Source organism: Salvelinus fontinalis, chromosome 24 (genome assembly GCF_029448725.1).
Source record: "Salvelinus fontinalis isolate EN_2023a chromosome 24, ASM2944872v1, whole genome shotgun sequence".
Classification (NCBI taxonomy): domain Eukaryota; kingdom Metazoa; phylum Chordata; class Actinopteri; order Salmoniformes; family Salmonidae; genus Salvelinus; species Salvelinus fontinalis.
This window is the reverse complement of record NC_074688.1, coordinates 17,895,059-17,917,318: the sequence shown is the minus strand read 5'-3', so window position 1 is coordinate 17,917,318 and position 22,260 is coordinate 17,895,059. Positions and strand designations below refer to the sequence as shown.

Genomic DNA, 22,260 nt, shown 5'->3' with positions numbered 1-22,260 from the left:
TCGGAGCAGAAGACAAACAATTTATTAGGATGTTAGGTCCCAGTTTCATAGTGCGAGGGAGATGACCATTAATATACAGTATCTACCTTGATTTGCATTCTCTTTATCAGGGGTTCAACAGGAGAGAAAGGTGATGGGCTCCATTCTCTTTATCAGGGGTTCAACGGGTGAGAAAGGTGATGGGCTCCATTCTCTTTATCAGGGGTTCAACAGGAGAGAAAGGTGATGGGCTCCATTCTCTTTATCAGGGGTTCAACGGGTGAGAAAGGTGATGGGCTCCAACGATCCATAGACAATCAGCTATCTCCCTTCACACACAGAAAAAAGGGTCATAAGCTATTATACAGAAGGCTTTGTATCTCTGCAGGAGATATATTGGGTCTTTAATGAGGTGAACATGGCAGAATTAAGAACAGTCTTTTGTGTGAGCGGTAGTGTTAAGTTATTCCTATCTACTGAACTATCTACTGAAGGTTTTAGTAGCCATTGCATGAGAGAGGAATGACAAGACCAAGGGCCCTGTCACAAAGCACAAAAAGTAACATGGTTCACATAAATGGACGAGACAGAAGGAAGGGTAGACACAATGACATGACAAAGAGTTGTTTCAGTTCTAATATGATGATGAACCGATGACTTTAAACATCTGTGATCAACGCTATATTCATTAATATACTGGTTTGTCCTAACTCTCTCTCTACAGAGTACCAATGGCCACCCATTCCTTGGTTAAACTGCCTAAGCGCTGTAGAAACCTCTACATAGACCTCTAGCTCTACTGCATGGTAATGTCTGTGTCCTAAATGGCACCCTATTCCCTTTGTCGTGCACTACTTTTAACTAGGGCCCATAGTGCACTACATAGGGAATAGAGGACTATTTGGGACACATACATTATGACGGACAGGTGGCGTAGTCTGCAGTCTTTCTGCCCAATCCCCATTAATGCAAAAGCACAGAGGTCATTAGCATCTCTCCGTGGTTTAGCATAAAGCAATCACCTCCCAGTATCTGTCTCCTGTATCTCCTGTGATGACCGGCCTATCTGTCCTGCTCCCTGTGGTTATTCACTACACGTGGAAGGTCAGCTAATGATGCCGGACAAAGATGTCTGACCACGGGAGTCTACTCCACCTCTCTGATTATAACCTCACTCCCCAAACCTCTTAATCTTATACTGTTATGGATTTTAGACATATCTCAGGGGTCGGCATTGCTCGTCAGAGAAACTTTTACATTTTAAGTTACCATTACTGTGTGTGTGACTTATTACATTTGAATCATAATTTATGTGTGAGGAATTTTGCTGATTAATCCAAGTATAGTGCAATGGGGCAGAAGGCAGGTGTTTACTTGGTCCATTATATAAATTAGTCTATGGTCAAGTGTTAAACAGCATTACTGAAATTCCTTGAGGCTACTTTAACCTTTTTTCAATACATTATTTGTGTAGCTTACTTGCTTACTGATCTACAATTCTCCATTATGTAGCTATCTCATAATGGGCCAAGCACTCCCAGTCTAAAAAGAGAGAAGCACTAACTTCAGTCAGCCTTACTGAGCATCCCAATCTCCATGATCATCAATAGTCTGTTGAAGATTTCACAGTACAACCTCAGTACAATTCAGCATGGCCTTTACACTTTTCAAAAGAACATATTCAGTGTTCCTACATAGAAGATTCCTGGAAGACTATTGCTCCTCCAGGAATAGAGCCTTGTATCATTGCATAATGCTGTACTTCCATTAGGCCTTATCAATCTGCAAGCGTAATACCTTGTCATTCATATTGCTCTTGATGGGTTTCATATTCATCTCAATGTTCTGGTCTGAGCATCAAGGGCTTTGATTACATCAAAGACTTGGTGGGAATCTACCAGATATGGAACTACACTAAGCTGCTGCTTTAAGTACCTGAGAAAAACAAAGGATCAACTTAACATTCCTTCCTGTTGCTCGTACTTCCTACCTTGTGTCCCAAATGGCACCCTTCCCCTATGTAGTGCACTAAATAGGGAATAGAGTACCATTTGGGATGCAGTATTTGAAACACCGAACAACAAGAGAGCGACAGCTGTGACAGTTCAACATGGATGACAACAAACACAAATAGAAAGAAAAACTATGCAGCCTCTGAGCAAATACAGCAGTAGTATAGCTGATGTCTCCACAGAAGGAGCATCCTAGCCATTTTTCTTTGAGATGTGTGAGTGTGAATGGTACTTGCCACCATCCATCCATCCATCACAGGAGGAAAGAAGGAGATAATGGAGAGGAGGATGAGGAAAAGGGGGGGTGAGGTGGAGGTGTAGACCCAGACACTTACTCCGGGGAACTCATTACCCAGCCCTATTAATCTGTGGTTTGACCCCTGTGAGAGAAACTCCCCAAAGAGGACCTACCTAAAGATGAAAACAAACCCTCAATTGTGTTGTTCCAGGAACAACAAAACTAAATGCCAGTTCAAGAGAATAGAAAATATTACTTTATAAAGCTGAAGCGCATTGGATTGGTTTGTTCTCGATATTAGATAAAGCTAGAACGTTGATATAGCCTTGCTATATCTTCCTTTCTCTCTCTCTCTTTCTCTGTCTCTCTCTCACCCTCTCTTTCTAAAATGAATTCCAAGAAAAATATGAATTATTAATTATTAATAAGACACGTCTTTACTTTTTAGTTGATATTGTTGTTAAAGAACAGTACTGATATACAATAGATGAGAACTGTGTAAGCAGAGAAAAGATGATCACCCTGTGTTAGAATATCAAGGTCTTGGTCCCTCTCTGGATGACTACACTATGTTATTGGAGAAGGTAAGGTGAATGTGGAGCCAGGCCAGCTTGGCTTGGCTTGGTTCGGCTCAGCTCGGTAGTGTTTATGTTATTACTGGATAAGGTAAGGGTAGTTCTCTCACCAGTCTGTCTGGGTAGCTAGTTCCCAGTTCCTTCAGGGGTCGAGTGTCTCCTTGTCTCTGTGTTCGGTCAGGTGCAGAGCTCAGCACTTTGCTAAGTCAAAAACAGTGTCATGCCTGGGAGCAGCGTGTCTCTGTCTGTCTCTCTGTCCTCTCGTATGGCAGCTAACACCGCTCAATGAAATTGCCTGTCTAATCTACAACAGGAGATACAGACAGTCAGAAACACCATTAGCTCTCTATGACTCAATTAGGAAAAAATTCTAAGAGATGCCGATGTCACGTTACACAGCTCAGGGATTTTTACCGTGGGCTTTTGCAGGTATGGTAGGCAGAAAAGTGATTTCCATTATATGTGGTTGTGAAATGTTTTAATATTCTTGCATTTTTTGTTAGCACAGAATGTTACATTAAACTGAGGTTTCTGAGAATGCGGGATCAAACTTCAAATCCTTAAAAATGATCCTGACACTGGCCTAGATTTGAACAGTTTACAAAACATGGTGCACTTCACCTCACCACATCACCACACACTTAACCACACATATGCACAATCTGACACAAATGTCTGTATAAATTAAAAGGGTTGAGTTGAAAGATAAATGCTAAATATGCTGGAGTGCATAAACTAAATTCAGCATGAAGCTTAAATGAAGAAAAAACATTCAGCAATACATCAAAGAGCAAAAAAGCAAACAACAATATAATAATACATATGTCCAATAAGGGTACCAGCCATAGTGGTAAACCTGTTAGTATCATCGTGTTGTAAAGGTCTGGTGTATCTCCATATCCGAAGGTCAGATATCACTACTGGCCTTTCCCTTCCCACCTCTTCCTAGCACTGGGAATCAGGTTAGCAGGATTATGACACTGTGTGGATGGACTCTCCATTTCAAACCGACTCTCGGAGAGAAACTTCAAGCTTAGACTTTTCCCTCAGAGGGCTGGAATGAAAGGGACAGTGATACATATTTCAAGCCCAAGGCTCAACAAAGGGATTTTGGAATAAAGAGGTATAAACCTTTGAACTAAACAAAGGTCCATCACCAACACTTCATATCAGAAGGACTGTGTATCCCCTTGTACAGACGAGGATAGGGGACCAGCATGGCCTGGCCTGGCTGACAGGTTGTCTGACTGTTGTCTGACTGCATGTCCAACGACCCAACCCTCGTCTCCCCCATCCCTACATCCCTCCATCCCTATATCCCTCCATCCCTGACTCTTACTACATGTACCCCCTAGCCACAGACAGAGCCCATGCAGTGAAAAGTAAAAGCATCCACTCAGTGTCATCATCGCCATCCATCGGTGGGCCTCTTTGAATCTGACCTGGGGCCTCGCGAGCCGCCACCACCGTCAGCATCTGTTGCATTAAGTTGATTAAAGTGGCTGGCTTGGCAGACACTGGCACTTGTGCTGCTCTCACTGTGATGCTAGATGAAAGACTAGGCCATGAGGCTGTGACTGAGGCCCCTATCCTGGTTCTCTGCGAGTCCCTCGCCCCCCTTGCTCTTAAAGAACGGGTCACAAAAGACAAAGGGCTCTAGAGTGAAAGCAATGGAAAGCTTCTTTGCCAAATGATCTCTAATTGTTCTCTTTCTTCCTTGTCGGATCACTCGTATGATTTCTGCAGCGACGGGAGGATGACTTACTTAGCCCGCCGCAATTTCTACCTTTAAAAGCCAATACCCTTGAAAGTAGGCAGCTTGAAAGAGACCTATTATCTTAACAACACTTGTATGACAACAAAAATGATTGTCCTAGTTGGATTATTATTATCAAAGGCAATGGGTAATTGATGTGATGTCTTTGAAGGACAGAAAAACAAAGTGCAGAACCCAGAGGTAATGGATGCAGTGCCCCAAAATGCCTGATCTGTAGTCGACAATAGGAGAGATACTGTAGCTAGATAGGGAAAACTTTGGATGTTTATTTTTTATATATTTGATCACTTGAAAACAACACAGAAAATGATGGACAACATACAGCTTCCCTTAGAAAAGGGGACACGTGTTAAGAGATTTAATTTCAGCATAGGCATTCATATTTTGTTCATGTAAAGGAGATCATGAGATTTCCTAACTAACTTGGGTCCTGCTTTCAAGCTGGCAACCCAGCTATTCATCAGTTTTAAAGAAATTAAGAGTTCAGCCATCCCTGTGCAAAAGTATCTGCTCCTCATTCTGTGTTGGTGAGGAGTATTGAAGAGCATTTGTCGTATGAGGCAAGCTCTCCTTTTCATTCCAAACACGGCATATTCATATATTCATCTCCTGGAAATGAAGTTAAGAAAGAAAACTGACAAAGTGTTATTCCAGCCTCAGTATATGAAAAACAACAACAACAACAAACAACAAAACAGGTCTTTGGCATTAAAGAGCTGTTCCAGAGATAACATTATAAAAGAAAGGCAAAATGATCAATGCTGTGGTGGATTTTGATAACTTAGTCATTGAATGCTTGTGTCTGAGACAAATGAGGGAATTTCTGAAGCAAAGAGTGGCTGCAATATGCCAAATGCTCTCCAAATTACCCTTCAAGAACAACTCCTCAGCATCTATACTGAAGCCGCTGGAGTGACTAAATAAAATAAAGGGGCAGCATAAATTACCTGGTGGATGTCAATCGTGATACGTAGCGCACCCTGTTTCCTTTTTGTTATCGTGTCACCTCTTCAACTCGCTGCACGTTGGTGGATGACATGAAATGAAAATATTCTCTCTCCAGCACCACCAGCAGTCCTCACAGTGCGTTCTGACACTTGAAAACGATGTGGTTTCGTGAAACCACAGCTGGGCCCACACTGATTGGCTCTGCACAGGCTGCCTGTAAACTTTCTAGTGCTTGAGGATCTGTCTGCACTGGGACAGGTGGTGTTTATGCAGATGAATGAACACATTACTGTGTGCTCTTCCTTTTGGTTTAGACATTAGCGTTTCGAATGTGACAAATCAGATGTTCGTCTTCCTTCCCTGCATCCCGCTCAACCGACGCCATTGTGGGTAGTTTGCCGCGAGGATCCGTGTCTGAGTAGGCTTGCGTGAGCATGTGTGCGCATCCATAAAGTATGTGTTCGTGTACCAACGATTGTATATGCGTGTTCTGGCACGCATATACCATCGTTGGTACGCAAACTATGACTGAGTATCCTTGTGTGATAGGTGTAAGTGTTGACACAGTTGGGACCCCATTTGGACAATGCAAAAAAAACTGCAAGACTTGAATGGGAAATAATAGGGAAATATCTTTAAAAAATGATGTTGCCTATGGAAAAGTAACATCTACATTTAACGTTAAAAAAAATATATGAAAAAAAAAACAGAAAGAGGAAGGACATAAGCTGAAGCTCATAATGAGCAACCAGCCACTTGATGAGATGTTTACTCCACACTGAGCAAGAGGTGCTTTGTCTCTGCGACACTTTGTGCCTTGGCTTGGTATTCACCACAGTGAGCCTTAGAACTGTAAATATTGTGTCCCAAATGGCACTCTATTCCCTATATAGTGCATTACTTTACAGAAGTAGGGTACTAATATAGGAAATAGGGTGCCATTTGGGATGTAGACTAGTTGTGCAGTCTTGGGTGGGTGGGACACTAAAGTCTCTATTCTTTGAGTCAACTTGACCTGACCTGGCTGGTTAAGCTGACGTATTGTGAACAGCAAATCGCTTTAACTGAGGGGGATTGCTTTGTGTGTGTGGCTACAGAGAAGATAATAAACCTCATAATAAAAAGAGCATCCCCATAGTTTACGGAGAGACAGACCAGTTTTGTTTCCAGGCTAGTCTATTGGAGGTAAGTCCTCTTTCCCACTGGCTGGGAGAAATAGGAACAAATGCTGTGGTGTTTACTAGTACATTGAACCATAATGAGGATCAAGTTTACTACCGTGCCTTGTATTAGGAGGCAGGAGCCTCTCAAGGGGCAGAGCTATGGCTCCACATAAACTCTGAAGTCTGCAAACCCTGGTCCTTCATTGGATGTACCATTCTTTCTGCCCATATCCTAGTAGGTCTGTGTGTGTATGTGTGTGTGTGTGTGCGTGCGTGCGTGCGTGCATGCGTGCGTGCATGTGTCTTCGACGTGCAAAGCTTATGTGAGTGAGTTTATTAAAAGAAACCGTCTCTCTGCTAGTCTTTACAGGCCTTGATTGTTGCATGTCATGAAAAAGCTGCAAGCTGGCAATACAGCACTAATCAACAACTTGTTTTCCGCCCTGATGCCCACAGCAGCAGTAGGAGTGGGAAGTGGACATGGCCAATAATGCTTAAGCCCAGCTAGCCGCGAATCACTTTTCACCATGTGGCAGGCCCAGGCTTGTATACCTCACAGGTATCTGCTAACGTCTTATCACCCATCTCTTCACACCTTCATTGCACTTAATAGCCAGGCTTTGTCACTCTGTCCTTGCCAGAAATGGATCTGGACTGGAGACTGGAGTCAACCGTAATAACACAAAACAGGCTAGTTTTAGTAAAGGGCCTCTCTCTCACTACTTTGGTTCCAGCCTGAAAACAGACAATGACGGGATGAGAATTAGATAAACAACATGGGGTTGTCATTTTTCACATTGAACAAAACAGAAAATCTTGCAGCATCACCAACTCATGCAACATGACGGAATGGTGCCGTTACCCTCTGAATTAATGGCTAATTGTCACGTTCGTTATAGCGATGAGACCAAAGCGCAGCGTGATTAGAATGCATCTTCTTTAATCAAGAAAGAACACAGGACGAACTATACAAAAACAACAAAACGAACGTGAAGCTATATACTAATAGTGCTGACACAAGCAACTAAACATAGATATAGATAATCACCCACAAAATACTCAAGGGATATGGCTGCCTAAATATGGTTCCCAATCAGAGACAACGATAAACAGCTGCCTCTAATTGAGAACCAATCTAGGCAACCATAGACATACAAAACACCTAGACTGGTTAACCCCCATAAACATACAAAAAACCCTATTCAGGAAAAAACATATATCACCCATGTCACCCGCTGACCTAACCAAAATAATAAAGAAAACAAAGAATACTAAGGTCAGGGCGTGACACTAATAATGTTGTATAACACTGTGTAGAAACCAACAAACCTCTCAATGCGGATCCTTTATTTGTGCTATTAGCCTGATAAAAAAATCTTATTTAGCCACACAAGTCAAGGGTAGTAGTCTTCACCCATCTTCACACAGTCCTGATGGATCAATCATGGAAAGAAAATAGCAGCCACAGTTTATTACTGGTGGTTTATAGGGGAGTAAGGGGACCAGTCAGGACTTATATGATTGTCTAAACTGGACACAGCTCTTGTTTATAGTCTCCTGCTGACTGCTGAGTGAGAACAGAGGGGGGAGACAGGGAAGATAAAGAAGAGTAGAGAGAGATGGTGGAGAGGGAGATAAGCGGGAGAGGAAGAGAGAAGGGATAGAGGAGGGAGAGTCCCCGTCTCTCCATAGGTCCACTGTCATCTCCTCATTCCCTGCTGGACCTCCCCAGCAGACACCTTCATACAGTCTTATTACCACAGTCCCAACAACAGCCCTCCCTTCTCCCCCTCCCCCTCCACTCCCTCCCTCCATCTATCCCCGCCATGAACTATACAGCTAATTATTCTGTTACACCAATAATGACGCAGCCCTGGGAAGAACAAAGGATAAAAACAGAAAGGTAGAGAGCAAGTCAACGTGATAATGTTCATTAACCCTGATCTCTCTCTTCTTTCATCATCATCCCCGTCTCCCTCCCTCCTCTTTGTACCGCTGTGTGGTGGCGAAGTACTCAAATTATCCACAAGCAATCCAGCTACCACTAATTATCCAAAGAGTTCCTCATTAGGCGATTTTAAATCCAATCTTAGATCAACACTTGATCAGACCTTGGGGAACCTGCTATAGCGGTTAAACAAACAATCAGTTCAAAGGATCAGGTTTTCCACTTTAAGAGGAGAGTGAAAGAAAAGAAAGAAAGGCAAAGGGTAGACAACTGCTCACTTGAAAGATACGGCTCCTGCAGCTCCACATTATGGATGATCCAATCTATAATTAATTTCACTCAATAACATTCCATTTCTCTTCTAAAATTGGGGCCCCCTAATTTAAAGAAAAATCTAAATGATATTGTCTGGCTGATAGCGCTGAGCTAATAATAATAATAAGGCCGATGAGGAAAGAAGGAAAGAGGCAAGGAACATTGTAACAATGTATGCATCCCAAATTGCATACTCTTCTACTTTAACGGGTCCTGCCACAACATCTCAATGGGGTTTAGGTCTGGACTTTGCCAGGCCATTCCAAAACTTCAAATGTGTTGCTTTTCAGATATTCTGATGTAGACTTGCTTGTTTGATTTGGATTATTGTCTTGCTGCATGACCAAGCTGGGCAGATGGCCTGATATTCTCTTGTAGAACTCTCTGATGCATAGCAGAATTCATGGTTCCTTCAAGGATGGCAATCGTTCAGGTTCTGAGGCAGCAAAGCATCCCCAAACCATCACACTACCACCACCCTGCTTGACCATTGGTATGAGGTTCTTACTGTGGAATGCAGTGTTAGGTTTTCATCAGACAAAACAGGACCCATGTCGTCCAAGAAGTCGACTCATGTTTGCCAAAAAAGCAAGTGGAAGAACCTGGATGATCTTCAAGAATCCTGGAAGAATGTTCTATGGACAGATGAGTCAAAAGTTTGACATTTTGGATGACATGGGTAGCTGGCCAACAGTGATAGCAGGTCGAGTGACAAGAATCTCTTGGCGAATAGGATAGAAAGACACCAGACACACGGTCAAACTGCTCTGGATTCTAATTCACATGTGAGATGGTAGTTAGTCGTCCTGCGTCCATCCAATGTAAATCTAGCTTGTAGTTGTACTAGGCTACTAGGCCATGAAAGTGGTGCATGATTCATTGCTACAGTATTAGTAATTTCTCCAGTTAGAGGACCCAGCCACCAGTCCCTGTGCAGTTTCCCTTTGAGAGCTACGTAGATACAGTATGTTAGTTCTAACCGATCACACTCCTAATGTGCAGTAATTTCAATTGCTTCTCAACCCCCTCTTCCTCCCTCCATCCCACCCTCCCTCTCTTTTTTAATGTCAGTGCCGTGCTCTGTGAAATGCCAGCACCAGAAACTGAGTCTGTCACTTAAAATATAATGCTGTCAGATCCGTTTCTTTAACCTTGAACCAATTAGCTGTTGTTGAGCTGTAATGAATCCTGACATCACTCCGCTGTGATGAAACCCTTAATTGCTCCGGAGAAAATTGAAGCTTTTGACATCACTGCTGACAGACTTTTTTCTCTTCGTCTCTTCCCCCTTCATCCGGTCGCATGTGACAGCATGGTTGGGTTTGAAAACATGAAAGGTAGCGGAGATTCACCACCATCAGCTGTCATGAGCGAGAGACCGCGAGAGAGCGAGAGAGAGCGAGAGAGAGAGCGAGAAAGAGCGCGAAAGAGAGAGGAGAGTGAGAGAGAGAAAGAAAGAAAGAAAGAAAGAAAGAAAGAAAGAAAGAAAGAAAGAAAGAAAGAAAGAAAGAAAGAAAGAAAGAAAGAAAGAAAGAAAGAAAGAAAGAAAGAAAGAAAGAAAGAAAGAAAGAAAGAAAGAAAGAAAGAGCAAGAGATGTGCTGAAATGATGAGGCCATGTAATTACCATGTAATTATGTTATGGACCCATTTAAATACGAATTACAATTGACTGTATTGTAGTCTACTTAAAAATCTACTTGACTCGATGTGACAAACTGTACATTTTCAGCAAAAGGTCATATTACAAGCAGGCTTCAACTCCATCTCAGCCTATTATATTTCCAACCAATCAGTTTCTGATGGAAGGACTGCTTGATGGAGGTGTAAATCTAATAGCACACTAATAGACTGAAACGCACCTTATTATGTTACACTTAACACACCTGCTTGTCAATTTGTATTGGCAGCACAATCAAAGTCAGGCCTAATTGAACGAAGCTGACAGGGCAAGCTCAGGTATAGATATACAGCTGCTCCTAATCAATCTTTTATTCATTTCTGACTAAGGTTACATTGTAAAGTAGTCCATAGAAAAAACATTTGGAGATGTATTATTTAAAAAAATACTTATCAGTCGGACACAATTTGACAATGTTGGAGTTTCTGAAAATATCAATATTGGTAATCTCATAGATGAACAATGATAAAGGAACACAAAAGTTTAAGATGTACTGTATGTCTGGTGTGTGTCCAACTGCACCTGTTGAACAGTAGCCTAAATAATCGCTCCCCAGCCTAAATAATATTTCAAATGACATAACCTACAATGTGCAGATTCTTGCCACTTATGATTATATTGGCTACGTACCCTAAACACAAATCGGAATATTTGCATTATTCACTAGGACAATATTGGTTAATGTCACAACTACAGCAGTAGGCCTATATGTTTTGAGTGTATGCAACAGGTCCTACACAGGGCCGGTTCCAGGCAAAAGCGACATAAGCTTTCGCTTAGGGGCCCGGCCGCCAGGGGGCCCAAGACCCAATTATTGTTTTTAGTTTTATTTTTTGGGGAGGGACTCAGTCGGGATCTCAATTTACTGTCGAGAGTAACAATAGTAGAATACACCGGGTGCAATTTTGACATTTGGTTGTGCATTAGGAGTTTTTCTCTTGTCATGTCACTAAATTAGCCATGTAAGCTTTTTTTTTAAATTAGGTTGGTAGTTAGTCTAGCCAACTATCTAAACTTGTAGTAATCATGGCCGAATACGAACCAGACCTGCAGGGAATATGCCCAGGAACCATAACCTCCAGGGGACCCCCATTGATTTTGTTAGTCATTCTCACTCAGATATCATATTAACATAGCATAAATAATTTCAAAATGTGTAAAATTGCAGGAAATTTGCTTGAAAACGACAAAAAACATATCTCCACCCCATGACAATAATGGTAGAATTGTAGAAGATTTGCTGTAAACTGCACATTTTTTTCTCTCTGCCCCATGGCAAAATATGTAGAAATGCAGAAAACTTTCCTTAAAACTGTTTTTTTTTTCTCTACGCAGCATGGCAAAATGTGTAGAACTGCAGGAAATGAACTTAAAAACGTAAATGTTTTATCCACTGTCAAAAGGGGGGCCACTAAAATGTTTTGCCAGGGGGGGGGGCCCAACAAAATCTAGCTTAGGGACCCCAAAAGGCTAGAGCTGGCCCTGGTCCTACATCACAGCGACTGCCAACAATAACAGCCTCTTTGCATAAATCCAAATTCACACTTCGCCTGATTCTAACCTTGTTATTACTATTTTCCCAAATCCACCAGCTTTGAAAACGCACATGTTGACAACCCATCATCTTACATTCATCACTTTGACACCCAGTCATCACCACCGGGCAAGATTAAGGATCCAACCAACGATAATTGAGGGAGGACACAAAAAGTTTAAAAAAATCACCACACAATTCATTCCTAGTCTGTTTGTTGAACTGTGCGCGTAAATAGCCAAACGCCAACCACACCACCATCTAAGATCCAACTAAGTCACCTCGCTCGTCTCGGGCGCCTAATTATTGGAGAAGTGTTTGTATTATTTGGGATAAAAACGATCTGGTGATATTCGTGTTAAGAGAGTGACGCAAGTGTCGTGGTAATGAGAGGGCCGAAGAGAGCGTAAGTGTTACCTCATTAAGATAATGACTAAGATATTCCCGCCATTACATCAGTTGGAAAAAGCAGCAGCGATTAAAGAGGGCCTACGCTGTTGGTTCCTGGAGGCAACGAGAACAAACCAGCCTTCTGTAACCCGTCTGTTCTGTTCTGGTCAGTGTGTTTCATGACAATGAAAAGGCCTGAACATCTTCGTTTATTTTTTTAACACCCGTTGCCTTGGCCCTCTCCAACCAACAAACCAACCGCTTGACCTTCTCAACAATACGTTCTCAAGAAAATTGTCCAGGCTACCTTTATCAAAAGCTACATGAACGAAATTACCACAACTATAGGTTATAAATCAGCTAATACTCAAATTATGTATGTGGATATCATAATTGGTATTAATATGCAATGTCGTTCTGTTTGGCTTATAATGCCCCTGTGCAGCTGATTTCATATGGGTGTTCGGCCTCGGGTGCAATGCATTTAGATGAATAATAAAATTGAATGTTTCAACAGAGCAAAATGACTTGAGTCAGACAAATGTTGAGTGTACAGATTGATCTTTGAAACTTTTTTTCTTGACGACACGGGAACTTCGGCAGGTTAATTTCTTTCTGCAAACTTTGTATTTTGTCTGCATGGCCACTAGGGATTTTATACTCCAGTTCTTGTGAACATGTGTAGGTCAATTTAATAATAATGCGAAAAAGGAAGCATTTTAATCAACATTGATTTATATTTTAGTTAGGCCAGCATAAGTGGTTGACTATGATGTCTTGCTATTTGTTGTAAATTATGAATATTTTGTCAATGTTAGGATAATCTCAATTGCATGACTCGACATGAGAAAAAGGGGGTAATTGCTGACTATAGGCTATGAGGGGAAACAGCCTATTAATTCAGATAGGGTTGAAAGGCTTATTATTACGGAATTAGAATGGCACTCCCATTCTTTGCACAGAGCAATAAATAAATAATGTTGAGAATAATGTTTAGAATCCATGCACACAATAAAATGTTATTAAATTGATTATTGTGCTACATTGGACGTGGGTGCTGTTTGCAATACTGTTGATGTGCATATAGCTGAAACAGCAGAGCACACGTAGGCAAGGTACAATAACAATTACCAATCAGTCCTAAAGTTTTTTTTAAAACAATGATTTTGTACTTCGCATAATTTGATGCAATATATGTGTTCCTAACACATGTTCTATTTCTCGCTATTTCCAAATAAATTATACGAAAAAGGAAATGTAAACCCTAATACTAGCCTAACTCATCCAAATGTTGCAATAGTAATAATGAGGATGTGCACCAATAAAAATCCCTGCTCTTCAACATGCTATTCAATCCAACTCCTATATAATAACAATAAATTATTTGCCATGCGGTGGCTGTGCGAATACCTCCTTAGTCCCTCACCTGGGGGAGCATACATTGTTTTATCTGTATGTTAGCTTTTAATTACGAAATCTAATGGTGGACGACTGAACTATGCCGTTTTTCTATCCTCGAATGGGAAGAACGTTTGATGTTTCTTGTGATGAACTTCACCAATCGCCGGCTCTTCCAGTCTCTGTTGAGAATACCAATTCATGATTTAGAAAATAACGCTGCAGGAAATATGACAAAAAATATTTGTTTATGGGACACATGATCCCTATATTTAAGTGCCCTTCGATGTATAGCCTATTGCTTTTCGTAATTTTTTTCATCGTTGCTTTGAAGAGCTACCTTTTGTTTTGCCGTTTAAGTTTTATCTGGATAGTCATAGCCTGATCATAAAGACAACAGGCCCGGTTATAATCTTCTTTCATTGATAAACTGAGAAGAAACTGCGATAGGGCTATAGCCTACGTAAAGCAGCCTATAGCGTTCCCTTGTCACTGTTGAGACCAGCAGAGGTCAACTTGGCTTGAACAGGAATTTAATAACACAGAAATCAGCAAACGATTCACCAATTAGGAAAGCGCAAACAAACGTGCCCCGAGGCGCTTCCATCCGAGAGTCAATTCACATGAAAGCGCCCCCTCGCCACTATTCTCCAGAGGACGTGAATATACTTAAAAAAGAAACTATTATAATGTTCATTTAATTATAGTCCCGCGTGGCATTGGTTTAGCTCTGTCACAGATAGCAACATACACGCTGTCCTAGATAGAGAATCATAAGAGTATCCAAGACCCAAGACAGGTGCAAAAGGCTGAGGCCAACTGAATTATTTTGTAGCCCTTTCCTGCAGTCAAATGACCTAGTAGCCTCATGGGTGGAATGTTATTAATATTTTTCATAATTTCGTAATTAATAAACATTATTTCAACAGCAACATCTGGTGTTTCTATGTCAAACAGTTGTGCTATATTTCAGTCTTCTGTGATGTATATAAAGTATAATATTGGGAAGCAAACTCAAAATGGAATACGTTTCAGCTCTATATCTGACATGGTACAGATATCATCGTTTTTGTAAGCCTATAACCGTGTGTGTGAGGTGTATACTTTTGTTTCAAGTAGGTGTTTTAGACTACCAAGAAACACTCTGTGTGACCCTGATATAACCCACTGCAATATAGTAAGGAAAAAGGTTAGGATCTGATATTTTGCGCAGTAGCTCTAATATTTGTTTATATCTCATAAATCACTGCCCTTCCTGGTTCTTCTAAGTCAAATGGGTTCGCTTACTAGGCATGATCGTACATCTGCATCTGGTTCAGGTAGGCTAAACGTTCATTTCTTTCTTCAAGAAAATGTATTAAAATGTTCTGTTTTCACCGTAAAGCCAACGGATAACGGTGTCCAAAATAAGGACCTTGAACAACGGATAATGTGCATCGATGTGTTGTTAAAAAAAAAAAAGTATGGTTTTAGTGTTGGTGGACTTTTTGCTCGCTCACGCTGAGAACCCTCCCGCTTGCTGTCTGTCCGGAGCGCTTGTCTCGAGCGTTGTGCTCCCATAGAACAGCTGCTGCGCGAGGACCACCTTCCCGGTTCCCACCGCAGCAACCCAGCATCACAGCTAATCAAACCATTAATTCTCACCATCATAGAGAGAGGTAGAGATAGCTGCCTGCTGCATTTGCATTTAGGCCACAAGGGTACAGTTCTCGTGAAATGAATGCGGTCACAAGATAAACTGAAAAGTAGCCTAAAGAAAGTCCCATATAGCCTCATGTTCGATTAAATAAACATGTACTCATAACTTTGAATCTGTAGGTGACTTTAAATCTATAGGAAATATATGGTTAGGAAATAAATGGAAACCCTTTAAATCCAGAGATTCGAGATGAAGATTAAGCTTCAGATAAAAAAACGAAAAAACGAAAAGTTGATGTATGTTCATTATGTAAAATAAAAACGAATATTATCTTTATCATTTAGGCTACAGAGGTAATTTTTGGAGTTATCGTTTTGTCTCCTTGGTAACCTAATTGACTGCACGTTATCAAAATGTAAACATATTATTTGTCTTTGTAGGCCTATGTCATTTTAACACCATACGCTTTTAGCCTGCAGACATTGCAATGCCACATGGGGTTTTGAATGTTTGGATGGCAATGCAGTTCCAAGTTCAGACTGGCAGCCCCGGACGTCTGACCCAATAGAAGTATCCAAGAATATTCATTTTAGTATCATTCCGTCTTTATTCAACCCTTTTCTCCATCTAATAAACTTTATAAGTTTATTTGCTAGTATACGTGAATTTGTACAAAAACCAAACAAACAAACAATCATACATATGAACAGTCCTTTTTCTGTCAAGGCCTCGACTCGATGCTGCAGACAGTTCGTGGTTACGTCAGAACTGTCTCTCAGTCATTAAATATTACCTCCTTCTCCTTCTGTAAAATTGCCTTTCATATATTGTCATTTTCAAATGTATTGTTCATCGTTCAGCGCAGTTACTCACATCAAATGTGGTTAAAACAGTTTTTCTGATAGGAATCGTCTTGTTCTTGTTTCTACCGCTGATGCTGCGTGCCGGGCATGGGGTTACCCAGCGGGTTCAATGCCGGTTGGCCCCCCGGCCCAAGGCCATGGATGAGTACTCTCGGGACAAGAGGCCTCTGGAGACCGGGGTGTGGTTGCTGCGGAGTCCGGTACATACTACTGTACATTGCTGCGGCTGCGGCGGCTGCTGTCGTGCTGTCCATGGTACCCAACAAGCTCGGGTGGTAGAAATAGGGCGACGGGAACATTCTTTGTAAGGCGGAATAATTTCCGGCTTCAGCCAGTAGCTCTAATCCGACCGCTGTCTGTCTTTTCCACTTCGTCCTGAAATCAGATCAAAATACAACAAATCAATTATTAAAACGGTTCAGGCCACGAGAATTCCCCAAACGGGCCCTTAATTGGTGAGGCCTAATTATTTGCAGCATGAATCGGTGGTTATGCCTTTAATTAGCCCAGGCAAAGGACCTGTAGCTACATCCAGAAAATGTATTTCAAGTGTACAGTGCAATGCCTATATTTGGTTGATAAGATCATAGATTCATTTCAGGTCATTACTCGCTCATTGATCCTTCTCGTTAGGCCTCTGTATAAACTAACCAAGTATGCTGTGAACATTGGCAGATTTACTTGAAGATGTTATTTTATACCCAAATCATTTATAAAAACGTATGTGTTGTTGTACTATAGGCTGCTACTTTCAACGAGAAAGATAACTGCAGGATCGAAAAAATGATTGCAGTCATAACATATTTCGTCATTATATTGGGTTGTGTCTTTGTATTACTAGGTGGGCGCTGCTAACACTAATCTTGGCTGACATATTGGGGAAATCTTAACAATGACGCCAGAGAGGCAAATTGTTCATTGCCAACATCATGTGTTGTTCAGACAGACTTTAATAGTCCCAGAGTGACGTGTATTTCAATAACCAATACCATGGAATAAAACGGTGTGGGTTCATCTTGTAAATAAATATCCTTGTCTGTTCCATGACAACCATTTTCATTAGGCCTGTTTAATTATTCCCCTTGATCTGTTCTTAAGTTATTCTAATTCTATTATGTCTGTTCAGTAGGCCTAATTAACTTAAATCCATGCACGTTATGGGTCTGCATGAAAAGGCAGTACACTTGAAATATAAAAAATACACTAAACTGCACTATTACTTAGGAACGAAATTAACTAAACAACACATGCATCCACCTTAAATCGTGTTATTATGGTCTGAAATTGCATAGGCCTACTACCGTTATTACAATGTTATAATAGTATTACATTAATGTAAATAATAATACAAACGTCACCACCAAAATAAAACATCAAATAGGCCCAACAAAAAATAGGCTAATAATAATAGCCTAATAATAATAGAAATTACACAAATAAAATAAAATGATGAAGATAATGATGCTTTGAAATAGGTGTGACATACCGTCGGTTTTGGTACCAGGTTTTTACTTGTGTGTCGGTCAGGTTGAGTGCTGCCGCGAGGTCCATGCGATCCTGCACGCTGAGGTATTTTTGGCGCTCGAAGCTTCGCTCTAACTGGTTGAGTTGGTGGTCTGAAAAGGCCGTCCGTGCTTTGCGAGGTTTTTTTGACCGTGATTGAGGACTATCTCTGCTACTTGAAATTTCCCGTTCATTCTCTTCTTTTGTTCCTGATTGGGAAAAATTATAGAACATATTCATTAGTGGACAATCATAAAAGTTTTTAAATAATTAAAGCCTTAATGGTTCAATGGCTCAATGAAAAATAAATTAGCAACAAATACATTGTCTATTAGTCCTGAGTCAAAATAAGGTCAAATAGGCCTACGTATTCTAACAAGGAAAAATATAAACCAATCGAATTAAACAATTGGCTTTAAACTTTGAACCTCTCACAATAGCCTATTATTTCATAAAGATGAGCAGTCCAGTTGAAACTGAAGCACTGCAGTCACTGACTGCACCTGTCAGACAGCTAGGGGGAAAATCAACAGCCTATAAGAAATTCGGACTGTATTTGCTAACTTAAGTTTTTAGCAGTAAAACTGGTAAATCGATGTGTCAATCCATCTATATTTGTAGCAGTTTCTGCCCCGCTTGTGATCCCCCTCTAGGATGAACAATAATCTCTCTAATTGACCCACTAGGGAGTTTTGCGCACGGGGAACATATCTAGCCAGCATTACATCTGTTTTTGGTTCTGTTATGCTAAATAAAAAAGGGCAAATGAAAATCAACTCTTAAATATCATTGTCTAATAAGACAGCCTTTGATAAATGTCGTAAAAATGTCAAATAAATATACAACATTATCTACATTCAAGTTAGTTATACTGTACAATAGATATGCATTAGTTTACAAATAACTGTAGGCTACTACCAACATATAACCAACTAGCCTGCACTGTTAATTTGAATTTAAGATGTCCGTAGTCTTATTCTTATTGTTGTCATTATTGTTGTTAGACTATTATTTGCGCAGTTGGCCTATTCAATTTGATGGTTATCTACCAGAAAAGTATTTTATAGGCTGCTATCAACTTTTTTATGGACAGAAAATTCAAAAGTAATTTAATTATACTACTTTCTGATGTGGAATTGTAGGACAGATGATAGCGTTATATTCCTTTCTGGAATTAGTTTTCAACGTGGTCTACATTCAAGGCAGTTATACTGTACAATAGATTTTTTGTGTACACTAAAACCTAATTTACTCCATTCAATAACTATACCATAAAAACACTTTTCCATATAAATGTGTCCTAAATATTCACTTACCGTTGCATTTCATTTCCATATCCTCTCTTTTGTCCAATTTGCTCCTGTTTTCATCTTGTTCCAACTTGGCCCTGAAGCCGTCCCCACTGTCCCTGGCACTCTCTGGTTTGGGGATGTGATGGGGTGACGGTACGCTGGTGCTGTAAGGTGCGCACGCTGCTAGAGGTTTACTGTCGCCTAAAATGTCTTTGATTAAAAACGAAGAGGTGGCAGTCCTGGGGGCACAACCGGCTCCAGCCCCTAGCTGCTGTGGCTGGGGCGATAGCTGCAAACTCCCTGGCTGCAGGTGGTGGTGGTGATGGTGGTGGTGCGGTAAGCTGTCTTGGAGCAGATGCGGCTCGGCGTGCTCCATGGTGACGGAGATTGGGGAAGAGGGGGCCGTTCCCACCGTATCTATGTCCGAACATGACGGGGACGGGGTGACCTGGCTCCGACTGAAATCCGCTGTCCTGCTGTCACCGAGGCGGAAATCTCCGTTCATTAGCGCAGGGTTAACAGAATTAGTAGGGTTGGATAAAATAGTGTCTATTCCAAAGTTAGAGCCGCTGGAGGATTCCATAGTAAGAAAAGCAAAAGAGATGGTGATTTAAGTCTTCATGACAACATTAGGAGGCCGGTTATATGCTCCATTTTATTCAAAACCGATGAAAATTATAATAGAACACAAACCGAGGCACACGTACACCTAAAAGTCAAACGAATTTAAGAGTTGAAATGGTCGGGAAAATAAACAAAACCGAAATCCACGTTTTATATTTCTATAAAACGGTAAGAAAAAAATACGGTCCAAGAAGATGTTGTTACATTCGATTGTAAATGAGCAGTGGGTCTGTCTGTGTAGTCCACGTCCTTTTGTTATGGCTATTGAACTTTCTCTCTAAGTTGAGGTGTGGAGATTCGGAGGGATAACTCCTGGACATCACGCTCCCCTTTGCTTGTAATCGTTCTAGTGTTGCTCTACATTGACTTCCTATACTGACGTCACGGCCCACGGCGAGGGGAATTAATATTTTCTTCTTATCATAACACTCTCCGGGTTTCTCTCTTCCTCTCCTGTCATTGGTTACAGCGTGACGGGCCCCGCACCTCACCAATCAGGGAGTTGTTTCTTCATCTTGACAATCTCGAGCCAGCCATGGAATTCTTGATGCTCGTTTGAGCCATGCGTAGCCTATAGGACTATGCCTTGACATAAGCCTTCTTCGTGTAAGCAGGAAAAAAAATAACTAAATTTTTGTGTTTTAAAGGAGTGTTAAATAGGAAGAAACTAAAACGCAGCACTGGAAATTCACTTGCGTCAGTCTGTTTTTATACAGTCTTTGTTTTATGCACGTGTTGATTTGCTTTTATCCTACACTTTCTAACTGCACGAATGACTTCAACCCTTTCGAAATAGCATTACAATATCTTTCTGCTAAATTGTAACATGCATGACGTTTCTAATATGTCAATGGTTTATCTCCGTTACATAGAATCATCTATGGTTGTATTTTTTTGTGTCAGGCTTTTTTAATAGAGTTGCGTAGTTTATGGAAATTGTGGGGTGAATATTGTGCATTTGCCAAACCACATTTTGGTTTAGCCTATTTTCCTTATGAAGTTTAATCATATTTTATCAATTGTGTATTGCATTGCTAGGTTTTCTATAATCCTAAACCATGTCTAGCCTATCATGTATGGGTTGTACCAGTGGTAATACATTGCAGGGATGTGAACCGAGACAGGTGTGATGAGATTTAGCGTTACATGTCTTGTTAAATGGGAGGAGTGGTAACTGTCGTGACAGCACACAGCTCTCCACTCTAATTAGTACAGTAATTATGAGGCACTAATGAAGGATCAAAAGTATTATAATTTTACTACTTTCTGATGTGGAATTGAAGGACAGATGGTAACGTTATATTCCTTTCTTGAATTAGTTTTCTTTGACAGAATGGCATGCTGTGGGTACAGGCTCTATACATTTCTAGTCTATTCTATGCTGTTTATTGGTGCTCTAAAAGATACCTGAAATTCTTGTTTTTGGTATTTTTCCTGATTGTGCGACACACGCTACACCTGGGTCTGAGGAGATATCAACATTGGCATTTTTTTCCTGCAGATTCTCTCTCCTCACTCTCCCTTTCTCTTTCTCACTACAGCAGGTTTGTAGTGTGATGATGGTGATGGTGTTTTCCCGAGCTGGCGGCGGCGGTACCAGACCTGTTAGAAACACTATTCTGCAACGGATCACGAAGAGATTTCCATTGACACACTGGCGTGGGACTAGTCATCCTAGGTTGGTAGTCCTTTGATATCTGTTGTCTGACTTCAAATTAAATTATACTGAGAACATTGAATTATCATTGATTTTACTCGGTGTTATTTGTTAATTGTATTTTATTATGATTATTTGGGTATAGACATTTTAAACCAACGTATGATTATAATTGTGTTATTTCATTCGAAGCTAGAAGGTGATTTATTGTGAGAGTTCATAGGTCTAATTTAAAAACCATCGAGCACGTAAGTTGTAAAAAGTACACTGTTACAAATATTAATGATTGCTTAAAATCAATGAATGTCTTAATTAATTAGGCCAATTAATATCATACATTTATTAATTTCATCCTGAAACGGCTTAAACTTTGAGGGAATTGATGAATTGCTCAGCTTATGATTATTATCGATAATGACAAAGACGGTGTTCCATGGAAATCAGCTAACGTTGTACACCGACACAGACAGGATATCGACAAAATGGACATCTTTGGAAACTAAGCTCTGATTAACATTTTCAATATTTGTAGCTATTTCTATCCATTCCAAGTCCCATATAGGCTACATATTTTCTACTGCTCTATTCAGTATATGATATTTTGTCCCTGGCTATTCATTCATATAAACATAGACATGCAATGATGATCTGTGGTTGAATAGCCTATAATTACAGCCTATATGTTATATACCTTTTATAGATGTTGCATATATTTTTCCAAGACAC

At 40.6% G+C, this 22,260-nt stretch overlaps 2 protein-coding genes across 7 annotated transcripts in view; both read right to left on the bottom strand.

The window, feature by feature from the left end:
* LOC129822075 (A-kinase anchor protein SPHKAP-like) overlaps positions 1–22,260 on the bottom strand; it is a 440,116-nt gene that overhangs the window by 151,194 nt on the left and 266,662 nt on the right. The window lies entirely within an intron of this gene.
* LOC129822078 (barH-like 2 homeobox protein) lies at positions 16,179–20,267 on the bottom strand. Its single transcript, XM_055879974.1, has 3 exons — positions 19,278–20,267; positions 17,945–18,170; positions 16,179–16,833 (listed from the first exon to the last, which is right to left on the bottom strand). Exons 1-3 carry the CDS (start codon positions 19,834–19,836, stop codon positions 16,521–16,523), a joined length of 1,098 nt encoding a protein of 365 aa, XP_055735949.1. The 5' UTR covers positions 19,837–20,267; the 3' UTR covers positions 16,179–16,520.

What these genes read in the sequence shown, in the direction of transcription:
- LOC129822078 (XM_055879974.1), bottom strand. Translation starts at nt 19,836, where the DNA reads ATGGAATCCTCCAGCGGCTCTAACTTTGGAATAGACACTATTTTATCC. An exon ending in TATGGAAATGAAATGCAACG is followed by an intron (nt 18,171 to 19,277) that starts GTAAGTGAATAT and finishes TTTCCCAATCAG; the next exon opens with GAACAAAAGAAGAGAATGAA. An exon ending in ACCTGGTACCAAAACCGACG is followed by an intron (nt 16,834 to 17,944) that starts GTATGTCACACC and finishes ATCTGATTTCAG; the next exon opens with GACGAAGTGGAAAAGACAGA.